The sequence below is a fragment of the Aulonocara stuartgranti genome (genome assembly GCF_965226115.1).
Source record: "Aulonocara stuartgranti genome assembly, chromosome: 23".
In the NCBI taxonomy this organism is placed as follows: domain Eukaryota; kingdom Metazoa; phylum Chordata; class Actinopteri; order Cichliformes; family Cichlidae; genus Aulonocara; species Aulonocara stuartgranti.
Window position 1 is genome coordinate 4096223 of NC_138958.1, and position 22047 is coordinate 4118269.

At 41.6% G+C, this 22047-nt stretch overlaps 1 protein-coding gene across 2 annotated transcripts; it reads left to right on the forward strand.

Annotated features, from left to right (window-relative positions):
* Window positions 1–590: 590 nt before the first annotated feature.
* Window positions 591–17610, forward strand: LOC309700030 (guanine nucleotide-binding protein subunit alpha-14-like). Of its 2 annotated transcripts, none has more exons than XM_082523377.1 (8): window positions 591–1185; window positions 1495–1656; window positions 5372–5556; window positions 5910–6064; window positions 8992–9120; window positions 10598–10727; window positions 12005–12158; window positions 14115–17610. In XM_082523377.1, exons 2-8 carry the CDS (start codon window positions 1506–1508, stop codon window positions 14318–14320), a joined length of 1110 nt encoding a protein of 369 aa, XP_082379503.1. In that variant the 5' UTR covers window positions 591–1185; window positions 1495–1505; the 3' UTR covers window positions 14321–17610. The 2 variants fall into 2 exon arrangements, with proteins under 2 accessions (XP_082379503.1, XP_082379502.1); XM_082523376.1 differs by having other exon boundaries at window positions 592–1185; window positions 1484–1656.
* Window positions 17611–22047: the final 4437 nt, after the last annotated feature.

Consider the following 22047-nt stretch of genomic DNA (forward strand, 5'->3'; position numbering starts at 1 on the left):
ACATTCCTGCATTTACCTGTGGTTGTGAAATTTGTCTAATGACCAGAAGTTTCCTTTGCAGGGTGGATGGATTTACTAATCAGGTGAGAAGTTTGGAAATCCAGTGAGGAGCTAAGAATACAAGAATACTTTTTTGTTTTTATTTTTTAACAATAGACACCAATCAATTATTAACTGCAGACATTACATATCATTAAATGCATTAAATGTAGAAAATGTTCAAAGCTGTATTATTATGTATAATGTTAGTGTTATTATTAGTATTAATGCATTAATGTGCAAACATCATTTTTACACTGTACCCAGTGACGATGCATATGTTGTATGCGAAATATCAAAATGTGATGCATCTCAGGAGACCATGGTGGTAATGGTGTTACAAACTCCCAAATATTTCACATATGTAGTTTTTACAGATCTTTCTTCAGTATTAATCACACATAATTGTAACAGCTACAAAACAAATGAATAACACTGGAATCAGTTCAATTCAATTTTATGTATATAGCGCCAAATCACAACAACAGTCTACTTGGGTGACTTTACATTATAAGGTAAAGAACGCCCAACAATCAAATGACCTCCTATGAGAAAGCACTCGACGACAGTCGGAAGGAAAAACTTACTTCTAACAGGAAGAGACCTTTGGCAGACAGACAAAAGAGTCAGACGTTAGCAATAACTAATTATTAAATGCAGAGTAGTGTACTGGTAAAATGAGTGGAAAAAAAAGATGAGTGAAGAAGAAATCACATGCATGAAGCAGGAAAATATAAAAAAAATTCGGGTTTCAATTTAATCTTTCACGTTTGAATGCAACTTGTGACGACATGCTTTTATTTTGTACGTCCAAACCTCTATCTTCCGGCGCTTCTGCCGTCGTTTGCCGCTGTCTTGTGGCGACGTCGTTCGGGCAGCATTCCAGTCGCGGTGTTTGGAGCGGCTCGGGGAGGCGGCACATTCCTGCGTAGGCGCGGTGGACTTTCCCGAACTGGACGTTGTTCCGTGTGGGCTGGAAAAAAAGGCGTTTAAAGTCAGTGGGAGCTAATGAAGCTGCTGGTGGGCCACGGCAGCTGTTAGCCGCTGTCAGCAGGTGCAGAGCTGAGGGAGGGGAAAAATGGCCCGGGAAAAGAAATCTGAACCTGTACCTGCTCGTCTTCAGGGAGTGTGACAGACTGATTGGAGGTGAGAGATTAATTTTGTTTCTCTTGTAAAAGACGAAAAGGAAAAGTTCTTAGTGACAAAGGTGCTGTAGTGTTTACTCACTGAACTGACCGGCGAGTTTCATAAAGGTGGTTAAATGAAGCGTACATAAAAGTATGAAACACCCTTTAAAGTTAACCTTCGGTCGGCATACTTGCAAATGAAGACCACTGGCGTGTCAGTGAGCAAGTAAAAACCACTGAAGAGCAAACAGACATCAAGCTGCCTAACAGTGAGTTTATTATTGCGGGTGCTTGGCTACTTAATAATGCATTAACAGTTTGATTTCAGTGTTTTTGGCCATGGCCGGCTGCGGGCGGTGGTGCTACAGCACCTGCGTGTGCTGTCTGTCCGAGGAGGAGAAGAACACCATTGCTGTGGACAAAGAGATCAAGAGGATCCTGAAGCAACAGAAGAAGAAGGAGAGGAGGGAGATTAAAATCCTTTTGCTGGGTCAGTAGAGCACCACACACACCTGTTGGTTCATGCAACAAAATAAAAAACCCCACAAAAAACAGGCTAAACAGACATTAAACTGCATTTAAAATTTGACAAGATACTCTAAGGTACACCCTGCATACAAATCAAGACTGTTTGGTGGCCTCTGCACATGAGTGTATAAGCTATGTAAGGCATGTGTCACCATGTGAGTATGTGAAGAATGAACGATGAAAGTAGGGATTGGTTATGCCACCTGAAAACCACCTGTGGCACACGGCCCAGAAACATACAAGCCCAGCTTTGTTTGGGTTTTCTTACAGTTAGTCTGACAAGTTTCGGATTATCTGATTTTAAGATAATTTCACCTTCCTGGCAGAGATACCCTGGGCTGGTGTCATAGGTGAAATATTTACATGATAAATAGTCTAGCTGACAGAAACTCAACTGACAAGTTGATTTTTCAATCGTTTGAATTTGAATATCTCTATGTGCTGACTTTATTTTGTCTCGTTTCTGCAGCTTCTCTGCTGTTTGTTAGACAAAACCAAGTCATTTGAATATATACACTTTTCTTTTTAGTACTTGTGTCAAACAGCAACCACTATAACACAAAGACCAGAAAGGTTGACACCCTTGTAATTATCAATGCATGATCCTCTTTTCAGATCCATACTTTCATGCTTGTACTTTAATAGAGTCTTAGTCATGGTTCATAATTAACCTAATCTGTAGAGCAGATTGAAGACAGAGCTCACAGGAATTACTTTACATACAATGTCCTCATTATTTGAATCTTTGGTCATATTTAATATAAACGCCCACGATTTTCTAATCAGAAAAATCATTTAAAAGGTCAGCGTTGGGCTTAGGTAGGGTTAGGGTTAGCAAAGCAGTAAAAAGCAGCTGAGGTTGTGGGAATTAGTCCATTGATTTGTATCATCGTGATTTCATATTTTGAATGGGTAGGAACAGACGGCGCCACCCTCACATCTAGATACGCGGGCTTGACAGGTGTAAACAAATTCGAAGAAGTCACTGGGCCGCTGCCAGGTCTCCGTTAAACAGAAAATCAAGTTTATGATGAATCAAAAGATCATAAACAAGAGATCCCTCGCCGGAGAATGCTTGGACGTTCATTTCTCGTAATATACATATACGATTGAAACATGAGGTAGAACATCATAGGTCCACTTTATTGACATATATTGAATAAGTGGGCAGTGCAGTGTTGCAGGAGTTAGCGCTGTCGCTCCATGCTGGGGCCTTTCTGTGTCAAGTTTGCATGTTCTCCTTGTATCTTTGTGGGTTCTCTCTCGGTACTCCCGGGTCCCTCGTGGAGTTCAGAGACATGTGTTTGGTTAACTGGCTGTAGGTCTGCGTCTTTTTTGTATCAGAACCAAAAGAATAACACAAAACCAAATCCAATTTTTCTAAAAATGTCTAATACTGTATTAGTTAATCAACTATCTGTCTCTGCAGCTATGCGTGAACCACAGTATCTTTTATGATAGCTATGCTGCTGCTTTGTGGCACTGTGAAAGAGCAGCAGATACCCAGTAAATAACACACAGTAAATGAGCGTGTCGTTTTTTGGGATGTTTTCAGCAGACTAAGACGATAATGAGACGTGATACACGGGGGCCAGTTTTTCTTACGTCTTGTACAAAAATTTCTGTTTTGCAAAAACTGGACTGTCAGGAAAACATCTTCAGCACGTCTCACACAAACGCTGCTTTATGATTTTCCTTCAAAAGTCGTCTTGATTCCCAGAATAAAAAGTTTCAAGAGTTTCGTTTCCTCTAGCTGACAACTGAATAAAACAAATACATCCAAAGACCACTCACTCTTTCGTCTGAGTGGTTAAGTTAGGATTTCAGGAGCGTTTACTGAAGTCTGTTCAGTCCTCTGCACTCCTTGTCTGAGTGCAGGATGCAGACTTAAAAGATTTAGGCCATAAAAAAGTATAAATGCAATCACAGAGGCAACACAGGAACCATAACAGATACCTGAAAATTAGACAGAGGAAAAGACAGAACTATTTATACACAGAGGGTTGATTACACAGGAAACAGGTGGGAAACAAGGCACAGGTTAGCACGCTTAGCACAGGTGAGAACAACAAGATATGAGGGGAGGAACAGAAATAAAACTATTAAAAATCAACGCATTCAGCACTAGAATAAAATAAGAACTGAGACTGAAATAATAAAGAAATGAAAAATAGGAATGAAGAACTCAACCAACAGTTATTCAAAACACACAGAGCACTAAAACATCAGCGAAAGCAAACAGAACCCTAAAATAATAAACACGACTTAAAACCCTGGGACTGTAACCGTGTGAGAAGCAGCGTAAATCCAGGGCGCTCGTTATGAAATACAGTCACCACACAGAATGATGTGGATACAAAACAATAAAACAAGAGGGGCATAAAATGTTAACAATAAACCGAGGTGTAACAGAACATAAATCAACTTTTCCCCCTCTCGTTCGGTGTATCTTTAACAGAGTATCTTTGATTCTAGTCTGCAGAGAAGGTACCTGCAAGCTGTATATCAGGCCTTTTGTGTTTTGAATTGAGTGCTCGTTTTTCAGCTTCCTGTGGAATAAAGTCTCCTCATCACGCTACTTTATAGTTTATATTCACAAAAAAGCTTAAGGTTAACACTTTGATCTCCCTGAGGCTACAGGAGGAACTTACCATAGCCTTGGATGCAAAAGAGAATGATTACGTGTTGTTTTAAAGCTGCTTTTCTGACCACATCTACACCCACATCTATGAGAATATTTTTTTAAACTAGGAGCTTCTGCTTTTGTTTTAAGAGACCATCCCATCCACATGAAACATCCACGCTTTTCAGTGACCCTAAAAAGTTGATTCTGTTCATGTGGACGTAGCTTCTTGAGATTTCTTTACCTGGATGATTGAGCATATGCATCAAGACTTCTTTTCAGTGACCTAAAACATGGTTGTGGACAAAAGGCCAAAAACCGATATAAAAAACTGTTTTCCAAAATACCTGTGTGTGTGTGGGAAGGGCTTAAGGATAGTAGAATATGATGCAAACACCAGCATACCTTTTAAAGATGTTGTGTTAAATGTTTAGTAAGCACAGATATTGCAAAAACACTATGAGAGCCTGCAAAAATATACACATGCAACAGTGATAAAAAACAAAGAAAAAACTTTGTAACTGTAAACTGTAAAAGTGAGACTGACGTTGTGTAAGAGTAGTGCACGTTCCATTAATAAATAACATGTACACTCTAAATCTAAGAACAACATTTGCGTGGAGGTGCAATACAGAAGTATTTGTAGAATCTTATGCCTGACAGGTGTGTTCACCTGTCACAGAACGAGGAGTTATTATGTGGTTTTATATCAGTCTGAGGGAGAAGAGCTCTGCAGCCTTTTTTGTCTGAAAGGTGCTGAAGTATTCTTGGAAATGAACGGGAGTTGTGTTCATGTATGAATGTATGAATTACATTAACTCAGGTAGCACCATCGTCCCATCCTCTTAAATATACTGCTCACAGATAAGTGCTTTAACCTTCTCTCACAATTACAGCGTCTCCATTTTTTTCCATGGGAATGCAGTGCATATCTGGCCATTTTTAAAGCACCGTTATTTTCAGTTAACTCGATCTCATCTTTGCTCTGAGGAAACCTGAATGAAGGATTTCTGCTTTAAATGTAAATTATTAGCTGTTCTGTTTGCTGCCTCAGGGACTGGGGAGAGTGGAAAAACCACCTTCATCCGACAGATGAGGATCATTCACGGACGAGGCTACTCAGAGGAGGAGAGGAAGGCTTTCGCCAAATGCATCTACCAGAATATCTTAACTGCCATGACTGCAATGACAGGAGCGATGGCCACGCTCAGAATTCCCTACTCCAACCCACAGAACGAGGTAGATGCAGCATAAACACACACGGACACACCCAGTTACACATCAACGCTTATTCATAAACACGGGCGCCAGCGCAGGTGTGCAGGCGTCTGACCAGAAGTGCACTCCCAGGATTTGTGGGATTACGCCCACATTGAAGAAGAAGCATGAAACACGCTGACACCAATATACGTGCATAGCGTTCTGCAGCCTATAAATAGCTGGTGGTTTTACTATAAACATGCACAAATCCTTGGTGCAAAGCATCTGTTGAAGGATTAATTACACAGGATGTTAAAAAGCTTTGTATTCAATGTTTTTTAAGCATTCATCATGAAATCTCCTCACACTGAGAATCTTGTGCTGTCCTCCAGATTTACGCCAAGAGGCTGGAGGACGTAAGCATAGTACAGGTCACCCAACTGGAACGGGGCCATGTTGACGCAATCCGCCGCCTCTGGGCAGACTCGGGAATACGTGTCTGTTACAGCCGCCGCTGCGAGTACCAACTCCTGGACTCTACAGAGTAGTGAGTAGCTGTGCTTTGCTAGAAGTCAAAGCTGCACCACACCCTCTGTGAGGGCTGGGACGCAGTATCACATGATGAAATGCTGTCACAACAAAGCACCAACAACAATATCAGGATATGGGAAATGATGATAGACGGCAAGTTTGGAAGAAAGTGCACGTCGATATCTGTGGGGAAAAGGGGATAACCATATATAGACAAAACGTAGTGGCCGCCACCTCCTCTTAATCTTTGAATTCAGGTGCTTTTAGCCTCATTGCCACAAGGGCATAAAATCAGACACCTACGGTAGGCTTGAAGTCAGCCTTTATAAACATTTGTGAAGGAACTGGTCGTTCTTAAGAGCTTACCGAATCCAAGCGTGGTGTTTTAATCCGGTCGTTAAGTGATGACGTGACCAATCCTACTCCCGGGTCTAAAGTAGTCTGCGTTTAATATGGCTTTTGTGTTGTTAACATGTTTAATGTTTTGTATTTTCTTCTATTTGATCTCCAAAAGCTCCTAAAACAGTCAGTGATCACTGTTGACCTCCCTCGGCTTTTATTACCACTAATCGTTTATTTAAGCTCAGTTTTTAAAACCTTAAGATGTAACTACAGCCCAGCCCATGCAGCAGTATATGAATGACTAACCTCGTATTGAGGATGGATTATCTCAGTTGTTCTCCTGGCTGAAGTTTGGTCCTTTTACAGCATCCTGCCATGCGATTACATTTGTTCCTGACCACCGAGAACACTCACGTTAACTTTTATCGAGTGGGAAAAAAGTTAGCTTGTTTATATTATGCTAACATAGCTGTGTCGCTAGCGGTCACGTAGCACATCATTATATACCAGCTAGCCCAACTTCAGTAACCCTACAAACGTCACTGCTGTTTAGTTTTCTGTCTTCATTTATGTTGGAAGTGATAACAGAGCTGTACGTTTTAATTTGTTTCCAAAACCCTGCAGTCAGGACATGCTATATTATATTTAGATTGAAGCTAGCGAGCTAACTTCCTGCTAACTTCTAACTCCGTTAAATGTCATAAATTCCGTTTTCATGGATGCCTGGATGTTAAACTCAATTGTTACACCTGGTAGAGGAGAACGCTGATAATTTTATTAAAGATGAAAGACTTTAGACAGTTTTTCAACTCTCAGTAGTGCCACAGTGATCGTTTGATATATGGACCTGCAGCGGAGTTTAGGCCCAGACGCGGCTAGTGACGTCAGACTGAACGACCGGATAGGATGCCACCACTGCAACAAGTCAGTCTGTGAAGTTTTTTCCCTTGTGCATATTCCACGATCCACTGTAAGTGGCAGCGTGGAAGCATTTAGGAACCAGAGCAACTCAGCCATAAAGTCTCAAACCATGTAATGGACAAAAACTGTGTGCCTGGAGCTTCATAGCATGGTTTCAATGGCTGAGCAGGTCCTGTTGGTGTAATGTGTAGGTAGCCTGGTAATTTTGTAACTATTCAGATTTTGTTATCATCATTATTGATCGAGCTGCTAATTTTTTAACATCCCAGAGCCAAGAAAAACACTCAAATCACAAACTAAATAATTCTAACTCATTATTTTAGGCTGTTGTTTGGGGAAAAAAATCCAACTTAAAACAGAAATGGCTACAAAACCTTCAGTTCAAAATGAACAACCTTCATTTCTTTCAACAAGAGACACGGCATGGCATTCAGTCAGTGTGCCGTTGCTTATTATCAGTCTGAAAAAGTCTTAATAAATAAGTAATACATAAAGGTGTAACATCACAGCCATAAAACAGAGTCGGTGATGCTGATTCTGTTAAAGCTGTTACACAAATGATGCAACAAAAGATGAGCACAACAAACCCGTCATCCGTTGTAGTCATACTAATAACAGCTGTCCTCTTCAGTGAATGTGCTACATTTAGACAGGAAGAGATTAAAGTGCTCCTTCTACGCTGTTTGGGGTTTCCATTTTTGCTGTTTTTTTAACGTTGTCACGATATAATAACATCTTTGGTATTCATTTAAATACCAAAGATGTTATTTGAAGGTTTTTATGTTGGCTAAAACAGTGAGTTGAGCAGTCTAAGGAGCTTGGAAAGAAAAGAAAAGCGTCTGGACTTCTTTAAGTTGCTTGAAGACGTTTCACCTCTCATCCGAGAAGCTATTTCAGTTCTCGGATGAGAGGTTAAACGTCTTCAAGCAACTTAAAGGAGTCCAGACGCTTTTCTTTCCAAGCTCCTTAGACTATGATGACCTGGATGACTGAGAACCTTCACGGACAATGTCTCGAGCATTTTTGGATATTTTATCGACCAACTTTTTCCAGTTTGATAAGTTCTAGGATCCCTTCAGATTTATGCCCTAACTGTGTCATTTTTTCCATTTTCCACCTCTGCTTTACTCACTGAAATTGTACGTCGCGCTCACGGAGGAGTCTTCAGGTTTTATAGCTACATCACAAAAACCATTTTAAGCCACAGTGTAGAGCTAACCTCAGACAGGCTTTTTATTATCAATGGGGAAAGACACAGTAGGTGTGAGCCTTACGCTAAAAGTATCTCAAGTGTCACAGAACAAAGTGTGGGCTCAGCCTGCATGTTTTCTCTCTTTTATACTGCTGTTCTGGTCTGTGTTTACCCGGCAGTTCAGTCATCGCGGTGCGTGCTTGATAAGGGACAGGCAGTCAACATTAGCTAATGACAGCTTGTATCAACATGAGCCATAAAGCTGTGGTCTGTACACAGGTTGATGTGGACTTGCTCCATTCCCTTCTTGCATTTTTAATCAGTTTTTTTCTTTTCTGTCATCACCGGTTCACCTGTCATTGCCGGATGCAAAGTAAACAGAGGCAATATGTTTCAGTAGAAATATCCTCTAGTGTGAGAAACAGATTTTTTCTTTTTGCCGTTGTAATATTTTTTCTCTCTTCGGCCCCATCGCGTCTCTCTTTCAGCTACATGAATAATCTGGACCGCATCACCTCCCAGGACTACATCCCCACGGAACAGGACGTGCTGAGAGTTCGATTCCCCACCACGGGCATCCACGACTACTCCTTTACCGTCAATACCATCACACTAAGGTGACCAATCCTCGGATTTCTAACCTCTCACAGGGGCAAATCCAATACCTTCACTATTCACTGCACTGTGAAAAAAATACTATTGACTCTTGCAGAGGCTTTGTCTGCTCACGCCTGCTTGGACGCAATAGGATCGCATTTCTGATTGCCTCTGTGCAGACTTCATGTGGGTTTTATTTTGAAAATGTGTAGGCAGTCAGACTAAGCTTTGACAACAGATCCAAAGCTTATTTCTAAAGGACATTGTGTTCCAACATATTATCTTAAAATAATAACTCTTAAAAGCATTTAAAGTTGACCTAGTAAAAGCCTTTCTTCACTTTCTTTCACATGTATACTGTTACAGAGGGGGAGTGCTGATATTAAACATGGCCAAAGTTTCACTGTGCGTGTACAAGTAATCCCTATGAGCCAAAAGATCACACACTTTGTGTCAGGCAGTTATTTTTACTCTTGAATCTTTATGATGTCACAGAGGGAGGGCATCCTTGGCTTTCAGCACAGCAATCCCAACAAGCAGGTGACCAAAATAAGCTTTATTTAAAACTGTGAATCATGCAGAGCTCTTCTGCTAGACTCTAAGAATACAAATATGGAGCTGGAAATGAAAATAATGATGCACTTTAAACTAAAGAGAAAATACATCTGGATAAATTAATGGCAAAATAAAAAAGTGAATGAAAGGCAAGAAGGACATCTCCACTTCACATCGCAGCTTATTAGCACATTACTGATGTGAGGGCACCGTGTAAGCACTGAAATGGTGGGAAGGGCTTGTTTTTCGTGCATTTGTACATAAGCACATTGGCGTTCACGAAGGTTTTCTTAATTTGTAGTGCATCTTGGGTACAGCTGTAAGTGGTTTGGGAAATGCTCGGAGCAATGGAAGGGAACCTTGAGCTCAGTGACGAGGTGTGGCTGACCCCGTTGCTAGGTGTGACGTAGTTTTTCAAAAGGTGGACACAAAATGGCTAGTTATAAAAAGGCCTGATTAAATAAATTAGTATCCATTAAGACATGCTGTAATAATGAATACTATTTTATGCAGTGAACATCTTTGTTGAATAAATTGGATGCCATACTTCACCTCTCGCAGGGACCTGTTCCAATGTGGATACTTGTTATATTCATTTGCTTCATTTGCTAATTTTAGTACTTAATTGATTTAATATTAACAAAGGAATTAGCTCACATCAAGTACGCAGGGACACAGGAAAACCTGCACGTTAATGAATGCCTCTTGTGTGATTTGCTCGTGCAGGGTTCTGTCATAGTTTTTGCATTTTTCCTAGGTGTGCCAGATGCCTCACTGTCTCGATCACTATCATTGTTGGCATTACAGTGTTACTTTGTTGGGCAGGAGAAGTAAGCACATCCCTGCTCGATCTCGCGTTTGCCGCTTCAGCAGCTCACGGTCATTTGGCAATTTGTCGTTTGTTTGTTCTTTTACACGTTTCCTTCCTCTGATCCTTGATAGGATTGTGGACGTTGGCGGTCAGAAGTCGGAGCGGCGGAAGTGGATCCACTGCTTTGAAAACGTCACCTCCCTCATCTTCCTTGCGTCGCTCAGCGAGTATGACCAAGTCCTGGAGGAGAAAGACACGACTGTAAGAACTCCTGTGACTCTCATTCAGTGTACAGCTGCAGAAAATGAACACAATCATAGGATCTGTGCAGATTTATCTACCGGATAGTTTACCAGCTATTCTAAGGTGCTTGGAATATTTATATGTAGGTGCTCAGCCATCCAGGTAACTGGACTTCTTTAGGTTTGCAAAGATGCTTCACCTCTCATCCCAGGTATTTAAGAGAGGAGTTCCAAGTATTTAGCCTTATGAGGGGTTGTCTTCTGAGGGTTGTTGACCCACGATTGATCATCTGCAACATCACATGAAAAAAAAAGGCGTGGGTTATTACCTTCAATGAGAATGTTGAAGGTTGAAAACACTCGTAGACTTTGCTCCAGCGCACCATGTGACCTATCGAGGTCACCTGAGTCGAGGTGTGATCGGGGGTTGAAGGTCCTGGAAAGGGTTATCGAGGCTGCGTTGTAGGTGGCTGACGGATGGTGTCGCAATGCTGTGTTTCGGTTACCTGAGTCAGAACTTGGGAGTTTGCAACACTCTGTTTTCACTTTAGCTCCTTATATGTTGTAACGTCGCTCTTCTCCTCGGCTGGCTGGTGACCCAACAAAAACACAAGCAACAGTGGCCCACAGACCGGTTGTACCACATGCTTTGTACACTGCCTCCATCCGACATCAGAGCTCACTGCAGGCAGACTTCTGCTCAGCCAAAAAAAACAAAAAAACGGCTTAAGGGTGAAAGCACAGAGAGACCTTGCCCCAACCCATCATGTGACCTATTGTGGTCCCCTGAGGCAAGGTCTGATCGGAGGTTGAAGGGATCTCAAGCCTGCACTGTAGGTGGCAGACACCACCTCAGTTTAAAGATGGCCGTTCACTCTGGACATAGATTGTGCAAAATACACAGCACATGTACATTTACACACAGCATACACTGGGTTGTTTAGCTTATGTTTGGGGGTTTTGTAATTTGTTAATAAAGAACAAAGTATATATATATGTACCAGAGTCATAAATGTGTCTCTCACTACAGTCATTCCATCGTTTCACCAGCAGGTCTCGCTCTTGTACAACAAAGCCTCTCTCTTATCTCCTCTCAGCCTCTGCAGCCCCCTATCGCCTTCTTCTTCCCTCCCATCCTGTCACTGATCCGTTTATCTCTCCCAGACACTTTCTGGTCTGCCATCGCATTTATTAACCTCCACTGTGGTCCATATGCTGCCCATAAACAACCTATTTCCTCTCTTTGAAGGACTGTTTTCTCCCTGCCTCTGTGATAATGCTCTGTGTCCTCCCCAGAACCGCATGCAAGAGAGTCTGGCTCTGTTCTACACCACCATTCACTCCCAGTGGTTCCTCAACACCTCCATCATCCTCTTCCTCAACAAGACTGACATCCTGACTGATAAAATGAAAACATCAGACCTGCAGAAATACTTCCCCGGTTTCACAGGTCAGCTGGTCTTCTGTTTGTTTGCATTTAGGGTGAGGGTGTGTTGTAGTTTTGCTAGCAACTATCGGACAACTGATCAAACAATTTGTAAAAAAAGAAAGAAAAAACCATATTCCAAGTATTTTAGTTGATTTGAAGGCTTTTTGTGAAGATTTGGTCAGACTGTAAGATGTCTGCGAGTGCCTGTGCTGAAGTTGCGGTGGATTTAATAATGGCGGGGAGCACTGAGAGCACCAAGGGTTTGATATTTGTGAATCAGTCCGACACTCAGCCTCAACGTGGAGGTTTCAGACATTCAAATAAGAAATCACCGCAGCATCGAATGCAGACTGAGCCAAGTCAGCAGCCAGATTTCACTGCCATCAACAATTACAATTGCAGCTCATTGTTTGCAAGCGTTTATTCCCATCGCAGTGTGGACACAATCATGTCCGAGACACGAGGGCTGTGATGTTATTTTGCTTCAGCCAATTTGCTTTGAGCATGCAACAATTTCATCACGCCCTTCTACACCTGGCACAAAATGTGTCATTTCCAAAAACGTGTGTGCAAAGTGATTTCATTTTCTAATTCCAAGCTTGAAAGTCTCTCCCTCTGTCGCCCTCACCACGGCCACCAGACATTTTTTGCTCTTCTCTTCTTGCTTTTTTCTTTTCTTTCACTGCTCCTTCCCTTTCTACTTTCTTATCATCTTCTTTCTTTACTTACTTCATTCGTTCCTTCCTTCTTAGCATCTTTGCAGTCTTTCGCATTTCCTTGTTGCTTTCTTTATTCTGTTCCTTCTGTTCTTTCTTCCTTTCTCCCTCCTTTCTCACCATCTTTCTCCTCTTCCTCCCCCTTTCGGATATCTTTACCCTCTTCCTGTCTTCCTTTCTTTCTTCCTTGGCCTCTTCCTTTTTTTTCTCCCATCTTTACCCTCTTCATGCCCCCCTTCCTTATTGCTCACCATCTTTGCCCTCATCCTTGCTTCTTTCCTCCTATCTTTCCGTCCATTCTTCCTACTTCTTCCGTCTCTTCTTCCTTCCTTCCTTCCTTCTTTATGTCTTTCTTGTAGATGAGTCACTTCAGGTACTCTGTGCTTAATGACGAGGTTGCAGCCTTTAACTCTGCTGCTGTTAGAGGCAGTAGGGTGCCCCCCTCACCCCCACACACCTCCGCTCTCTCTCTGTAACCAACGGCAACCACAGACAGATACTGGCCTTCCTGCACCCCCACCTGAATACCCCCAGGTGTACAAGTGTGTGTGTGTGTGTAAGATTGAAATGAGTGACTGAAAGTGAAAATTTGCACATGTGTATGTGCGGTGCACACACTTTGTTTTACCACTAGCATTAGCGAGGTAAAATAATGACTCACACAGGGTCAAGCTCTTTGATGTCAATTTAACCTTAATGACAACTGTGAACAGCTCCTAGCACTGGCTGCTATTTGCCGCTAATGTGGCTGTGTTCCAGTGCAGGCACTGTGTGGTCCTTATTACTGCTACAGTGACTACTTCTGAAGGCTATACCTGTTAATAATCCCTGCAGTCTTCTACTGTTTTTAAAGCTGATTTGAACTTGCAGTGAAATGTTTAGAAATGGTATTATTATCATCAAGAAAGTATTCTAAATGATCGCCGTTTACGGTTTTTCAAATATATTATTTGCAGGGAGGTTTTTTCATCTGCTGATAGAATAAAGTCGAACATAGTGTTAGTTCAGGCAGACCTTGGAGTCAAGCTCTGCATGCCATTGTGATCGCTCTGCTGATATCCTTCTATGCAACTTTAGCCACCTCTAAATTCGAAATTGAAAATGTTTTGCCATGTTGATTAATCTAATTTCCATCTCATGCTTAGTGACAAGTAAATCTAAAATTCTCTGATGTCTTTGTTCTTCTCCATCAGTCGGTTTATTCCACCCAAATTCATCTCTTTGTTGTCCACTTCCATCTTTCACCTCCACTTTTCAACAGGCAGGAAACATGACCCCGAAGACGCTATGAAGTTTATCCGCAAGATGTACGAGCAGCAGGCCGTCACCCACAACAACCGGGAGACGTGGAAGACTCTGTACCCCCACTTCACCTGTGCCACGGACACCAACAACATCCGCAGGGTCTTCAGCGACGTGAAGGACACCGTGCTGCTCAAGTCTCTAAGGGACTATGGGATCATCTGAACTTTTACCAGGCAATGAAAGCCAGGAGGAAAGATGGTTCGTGTCTCTTTGTGGACATTTTACTTGTATGAGTGAAAGCCAAAATGGGATTTCTCTTTTCCACATAAAATTCCTTCTAAATTGCAGAAGTCAGAACATCAGGCTTAATATTTTTGTGCCCCTCGTCCTCCTCTCATTCTTCATTTTAATTAAGGCGCAAGTGGAGATTGAAAGCACTTTCCTTTCATCACCACGACTATCACAACTTTACTCTCATCCCCTTCTTCTGTTCAGGAAGTATTTGAAACACATGACGAGGAGCCAGTAAACTCTCTCCTTTCTCTCAGCTTGCAGCTTTTTTGCCCAATTTGATGTTTCTTTTTCTAAGATGAAGAGGCGTTCGGGTCATGCCGCGACTGAATTGATCCATAATTGAAGCGGGAGCAGAGATGCTATGAAGTGCTGTGCCGCCATTAACAGAGTAATGACTTTTACAAGTGGAGATGGGGCCACACACGAATGCAACACCACTGTCACACATTTTAAGGGCTTTATGTGTATCTTCCAGTCCCATTCAGGCACCGTAGAAGCCAATGCACACTCCAACGCAAACTGTAAACACAAAGCGTTACTGTTATGAGCTGTATGGGCAATATGAGTTACGAACTACTGCACTCTTTTTTTTATTAGATGCCCTGAATGTGGGCGATTGTTGTCACAGCGCTGTCCTTCATTGTTTCTGAAAAACATCCGCCGGCGTGCCAAAATCCCTATTGATTACAGTTATCTTTCACTGCCAGTATTTCTTTCATGTTATCTGTATTCAACACATCTGTTCAGCACAGTTGCCATCAAATCTGCAACTGCCACCTGTTGAGTCAGCCGTGACAGCAATATAGACGTACTTTTGACTTTAGTGGCCGTAAGTTGCTCTTAAATGGTAAATGGTCTGTATTTGTATAGCGCTTTACTTGGTCCTAAGGACCCCAAAGCGCTTTACACTATACACAATCATCCACCCATTCACACACTGGTGATGGCAAGCTACATGTAGCCACAGCCACCCTGGGGCGCACTGACAGAGGCGAGGCTGCCGGACACTGGCGTCACCGGGCCCTCTGACCAGCACCAGTAGGCAACGGGTGAAGTGTCTCGCCCAAGGACACAACGACCGAGACTGTCGGAGCCGGGGCTCGAACCAGCAACCTTCCGATTACAAGACGAACGCCCAACTCTTGAGCCACGATCGCCCCATCATTTAAATCATTAAATGATATAAATGTGGAAAGAAACTACAGACTATATGTTGGAGTGAATCTGGACTGAAGTAAAAATTGTATAAACTGTATAAACTCCAAAAACCAGATGAAGGAAAGTTTAAAAGTATTGAGGTTTGTTTAGATTCACTTTTTTCAGTTTTTTTTAACTTCTCATCTTCTCTTTTAACTAACAAACTTGCAGTTTTTTAGTCAAACACTAATTAAAGTGTTTTCTGTAAAGCAGTTTCGCGTTGGGAATCCATCTGTCAGAGACTCTAAATCCTGACCGGCTCCTATTGTGCTCTTATGATGCAAAAATAGCCAACTGTTTGCTTAATATTATGCCCAGAGCGTCCAAAAGAATCTGCTAAAGCTGGTTTAGGTACTTAAAGAGGACATCTTGGACTTTGTGATTCAAAAATGCTCCCTCACAAGCTTCGTCGTGCCACTGGCAACAAATTACCTCTACTTGCTGTCGAATTGTTCAGACAAGGCCACAGACATCCATCATTTCTGTGGTTTTTGTTCACTGGGCTTTTGGCAGATGAATGTATTTAAGGAGTTAACATTTTGCGCAAAGAACAGGATGCGAAATGCTATTGTTGTTTTAGCCTCCAGAGCTGCCAGCTGCTGGAAGCTAGCCAGCAAAACAGAGTGGGCTCACTGAGAGGAGGAGCGCTCCAGAGTAAAGACAAAGACCTGAAAAATAAATGTCACGTCCCATGTTAATGTGTATCGTTCGGTTTTTTTTCAAAAACACAGCAGGAGATAGCTCTCTTAGCTTGACTTTTAAATGTCCAGTTCGCATACGGTAAGCTAGAGAAAAGCAGGTTTCTGTACTTGAAGTTGTCAAACACCAGTTTCTTCCAACTCTGCTCAATATTTCTGTCAACTCCAAACACAATTCATGCTCTGTGTTAAAATCATCACCACTCAGAGAGTTGATTGTTTTGTGAACTTATTTTATAAAGTTAAAGATGGTAAAAGGTAAAAATAAATAAATGAATAAACTCAGCAGGTGATGCCTCATTTTGACAAAACTGTGTGTCAGTGCAAGTCAGCTGGAACCACATTAAGTCCTTTGTTGGCTTTTATGTATTAGCAAAACAACTCTCTGTTTTTATATTTTTGCCTTGTATATTTTGAAAAATTTGGATTTGGGAGAAACTAAAAAAATATTCAGTAATTTCACTACATTAACAGTCAATTTATACAATTTATATAATTTGCATAATTAAAAAATAAAGTATTTTATCCAAGCTGGTAATTCTTGTCTTTGGAGATACTTAATTCTTATAATATGTAATGGTTATTGTGATAGCATGTTGTGGAAACACGATTATTGTGTTTCCACAACATCGTTGTAATCCAAACAGCCGTCCGAAGAAGTTTATCCAACATGCAAGTGCTTTAAACTGCAGTTTCTCTAACAGCCACTTGAGGCTCTAAAAGCGAGTAAATGGTAATAAACCCGACCAATATAGGATCCATTTGAAGTCCAGAAACCAATGGATGACTTCACTACGTCCTTCTTTTATCTACAGTCTGTGAGAATTACTGACACCAAACAAAGCCGTGTGGAAAAGAATATTAAACCAACCTTTTATGATATTAATCGTGTGTTTGAGTTCTGCTCTGTGTGCCTCATTTTATGACGAGTGGAAAATGCCCGTGACTTTAATGACTTTGAAGCTAATATCAGCTCACAGTGGTGGTTCCAGCTGCTTTTTTGTTGACTGTATATAAAGTGTTTTGATCTTGACTCTGCTACATTTTTCAGATGTGGCAGCTATATTTTTACATCTTTGATGATGCCCTCAAAGAAAAGTAATTCTACTGTACATGATAACTTCCGTGTTACTGCTGTATTTTTTTTAAACATTGTTGACCAACAGGATGTAAACTGTGTGTTTGAGCTACTGTGTGTGGTAGGTAACTATTTTTCAGAATTGTGAAACCTCTAATTTGGTGACAGTGAATTATTTTATGTAGAATCTGGTGGAGGAAGTGGACTTTTTTTTTATAGTTAATATTAAAAAACCTCTAAACACACATTCCTGTTCTTCCTTCTTTCTTTGGGTCACTATTCACTGTGCAGCAGGCAGGTTTTGCACCCAGTATTAGAGATCGGTGGATCTAAATATCGATAGAATGGATACCAATGATGATATTGGTTTCAGATTGATACTAGCGCAATAGAAACAAAGTATCAACCCTAGGAAACAGGGTTTAAATACACACATTAGGGAAAGCAGACACAGCTGGGGGAAAATGAGACAGCTGAACATAATACTAATGAGACACAAAAGTGATCAAAAGCACACAAAACGAATGACTGGTGAAATAAAACAGGGAAAAAATAAAACATGAAACTGACGAACACTAATGGGGACTTAACAACTAGACACAGGGGAAACCAGCTCATGGACCGACATAACCTATCCAGAAACTGTAACCCCACACAAAATCCAAAACATAATAACATAAAACATAGGATAAAGAACACAAAACTCAAAATATGGGTTCAAAGACTCAGGATCATGACACTCTTTGACCAGAGTGGACTCATGGACATGAGTAAGGACCCGAATGCAGACACAAAGCTCAGTTACAAAAGGATAGACCAAAAGCCGACATCTAGAAATAAACTACAACAGGAGTAAGAAAATAAACCTTCAAAATAAGACAGAAAGCAACCAAAAGACATGTAACTAATCCTGAAACATGAAGAGTAACAATAGCATGACAGCAGAGCTGGGCAGGAGGAATTAGAAACACAGAGAAGCACAAGAGAACCAGCAACTATAACAGGGACCTTCACAGATATGTCCAGAGTGAGCCGCCGTGTCTGTCTGCGTGATGCGTTTTCTCCGTGCAGCGTTGTGAGGCTCTGTCACCAAGACAAATAAGGTCTCACAGGCGTCAATCACACGTCTGCTGTTACCTGCAGAAAAAAACCTGCAGGATTTGCATTGGATTGGCACACACACCGCTCATTTTCACCGAGCAGCGTGTGTGTCTGAGTTTGTGTGTGTCTAAGAAACAGACTGCAAAAATTCCTTTGTGAACACTGGTGTCACATCAACAAAGGACCAAACGTTCACCTGTTGTCCTTCTGAAAATGCAGATTCGACAGCTGACAGTAGATCAGGCTTCACATGGTTAGATCATAGTCGCCTCATCTGTCCATCTGACTGCCACAACCAAAGCAGCTCCTTATTAGTCCGTGACAGCCCGCATCCACAAACATTCAGTCACCATTTCTCCACTAAACTGTACACGCAGCATACATATTTAACAAAAAGGGATACATTGGAGCACATTTAAGAGAAATGTAATTCTAACACACACAAATGGGGATGCACACACAACCTCGCACTGCGCCTGATAATGGCTGTCCAAAGGAGGGTGAGACCGGTGCTGTGGCTCAGGTGACTGTTTCATCCAGACGGCTTGACATTTTCAAGCGTGCGTATGTGAGACGGGCGGGGTAGGCGGGGTATGTCTGGGTGCGCATGTGCTTGTGCATCTGTGTGTCAGTATATCTGCAGACAACCTCTGTGCCTGGCTTTCTGAGAACCAGTTTGAGGAGATTTTGGAGCTAGGGTTAGGATTAAACTAAAGCAGTTTAAACACTTAGTTGTGATGGTAAATAGTGAACCTGTCTGTTAAAAGCACTGCCATTGTGTTAGGGATGAAAATGTTAGGTTCAATTCCATCAGACCTCTAAACCCTAAAAAAGTGAGACACTGAAACCACCGGCACCCTGCATAAAACTGAAAGGCTACTGTGAGAGAAACTGTTATGTGAGTACAGCCTTTCAGGTCGCACATAGACTCTCGTAGTTTGAAAACTCCAGGACAGGGGCAAGGGATTCCCAGTGTATGTGAGTGCCCATGTGATGAGCATTTTCAGACGTGTTAGTACAAGAAAACGACTTTCTAAATTAATGTAATAATTTATACAAATATTTAATTGCCAAACGACCAGTGTTGAAGTCAGAAAACACACTATACCACATTATTACAACACTGTGCTTTTCTTATCCTCTACATGCATTTTACAGTCAGTGTGCAGGATTGATGGGAACTTTGCAGCGGCTCTGCAGGACTTGAAGAAAGGCTTCTGTTGGCCTTAGGCAGTTATTCTACCTTTTATCTTAGTAAGTCTTTTAAAAAAGGAAAAAATGAACTTTATTCCTACCTCAGCAAGCTGCAATGACTGACTTGAATCCATCACATGAGCTCACAGAATGAGGTCCAATTTTTGGGACAGAACCAATTTTACATGGCTGACATTTAAAACTGATTCCTGTGGGAGTGTGTGGGCGAAGCTTCCAAAAGTTGGCCTTGCTGAGAAATGAAGGATATAACAACAGGGGGGAAGCCAGGACCTTACACCCTTTACTCATAATGAAGGATTTGTGTATGTAAATCTCAGGTGGCAAACAGACAGGAGGCAAAGGAAAAAGAAAAAACACAACCTAAATGTGGTTGGTGTAAGGTGTTGGGCTACTATGTCCCACCAGAACTACTTCAGTGCACCTTGGCATTGATTCTACAAGTTTGTGGAAATGTATTGGTGGTACGTAACCCCATTCTTTTTCCTATTTAGAGTTTTGATGATAGTGTGGTAGTGAGGTAAAAATACCTCATACTGCTAGGTCCATAAATATTTGTTTTCATACATTACTACAATGAATTTTAAATGAAACAACTCAAATGAAGTTAAAGTGCAGACTTTCAGCTTTAACTCAGTGGGTTGAACAAAAAGATTGCATAAAAGGTGAGGGGGAAAAGCATTTAAAAAACCCCACAATCCCTTCATTTCAGGGGCTCAGTGGTAATTGGACAAATTAAATAAGTGAAAATAAAATGTTCATCTCCAATACTTGGTTGAAAACTCTTTGCTGGCAATGACAGCCTGAAGTCTTGAACTCATGGACATCACCAGATGCTGAGTTTGCTCCTTTTCATTACTCTGACAGGCCTCTACTGCAGCAGCTTTCAGTTGCTGTTTGTTTGTGGGCCTTTCTGTCCAAAGTTTAGTCTTCGACAAGTGAAATGCATGCTCAGTTGGGTTAAGATCAGGTGACTCACTTGGCCGTTCAATAATATTCAACTTCTTTGCTTTAATAAACTCCTTGGTTTCTACGGCTGCATGTTTTGGGTCGTTGTCCATCTGTATTATGAAACGCCGCCCAATCAGTTTGACTGCATTTGAGCAGACAGTATGTCTCTGAACACCTCAGAGTTCACTCGGCTGCTTCTGTCCTGTGTCACATCATCAGTAAACACTAGTGTCCCAGCGCCACCTGCAGCCATGCATGCTCAAGCCATCGCACTGCCTCCACCGTGTTTTACAGATGATGTGGCATGCTTTGGATCATGAGCTGTTCCACGACTTCTCCATACTTTTTTCTTGTCATCGTTCTGGTGGAGGTTGATCTTGGTTTCATCTGTCCAAAATGTTTTTCCAGAACTGTGCTGGCTTTTTTTTTCAAAGATTTTTTTTTTAGTCCAATCTAGCCTTTCTATTCTTGAGGCTTATGCATTGCTTGCATCTTGCAGTCAACTCTTTGTATTTACTTTCATGCAGTCTTCTCTTTATGGTAGACTTGGATATGGATACATCTACCTCCTGGAGAGTGTCGTTCACTTTGGCTGTTGTGAAGGGGTTTCTCATCACTATGGAAATGATTCTGCGATCATCCACCACTGTTGTCTTCAGTGGAGTCCACCAGTGCTTTCTTTCTTTCTTGGGATGTAACAAACTGTAAATTTTGCCACCCCTAATATTGTAGTATTTTCTCAGATGTTTTTTTTTTCTGTTTTCACAGATTAAGGATGGCTCGTTTCATCTGCATGAAGAGCTCCTTTGACTGCATGTTGCCTATTCACAGCAAAATCTTCCACATGCAAGCACCACACCTTAAATGAGCTCCAGGGCTTTTATCTGCTTAATTGTAACAAATGAATTACCTACACCTGCCCATGAAATAGCCTTTGAGTCAATTTTCCAATTACTTTTGAACCCTTTAAAAAGAGGGTGGCACATGCTAAGGAGCTGAAACTCCTAAACCCTTCTTTTAATTTGAATGTGGATACCCTCAAATGAAAGCTGAGAGTCTACACATTATGTCCAAGCTTATTATATAACTATAACAGGAATCTGTTTCAGTAAACAGGTAAAAAACAAACTGTATATATCCAACTTGGTTGGAATCTTTTAGTTGGAGAGGTTGACGGATCTAGGACTCAGCTCATCACTGTGTCAGTGGATCCTCAACTTCCTCACAGACAGACCCCAATCAGTGAGGGTAGGAAAACAAGTCTCCCCCTCCATCTCACTCAGCACTGGAGTGCCTCAGGGCTGTGTTTTAAGCCCCCTGCTGTACTCACTGTACACTTATGACTGTGTAGCCACATCCGACACCACCTCCATTGTCAAGTTTGCTGACGACACTGCTGTTGTGGGCCTGATCTCTGA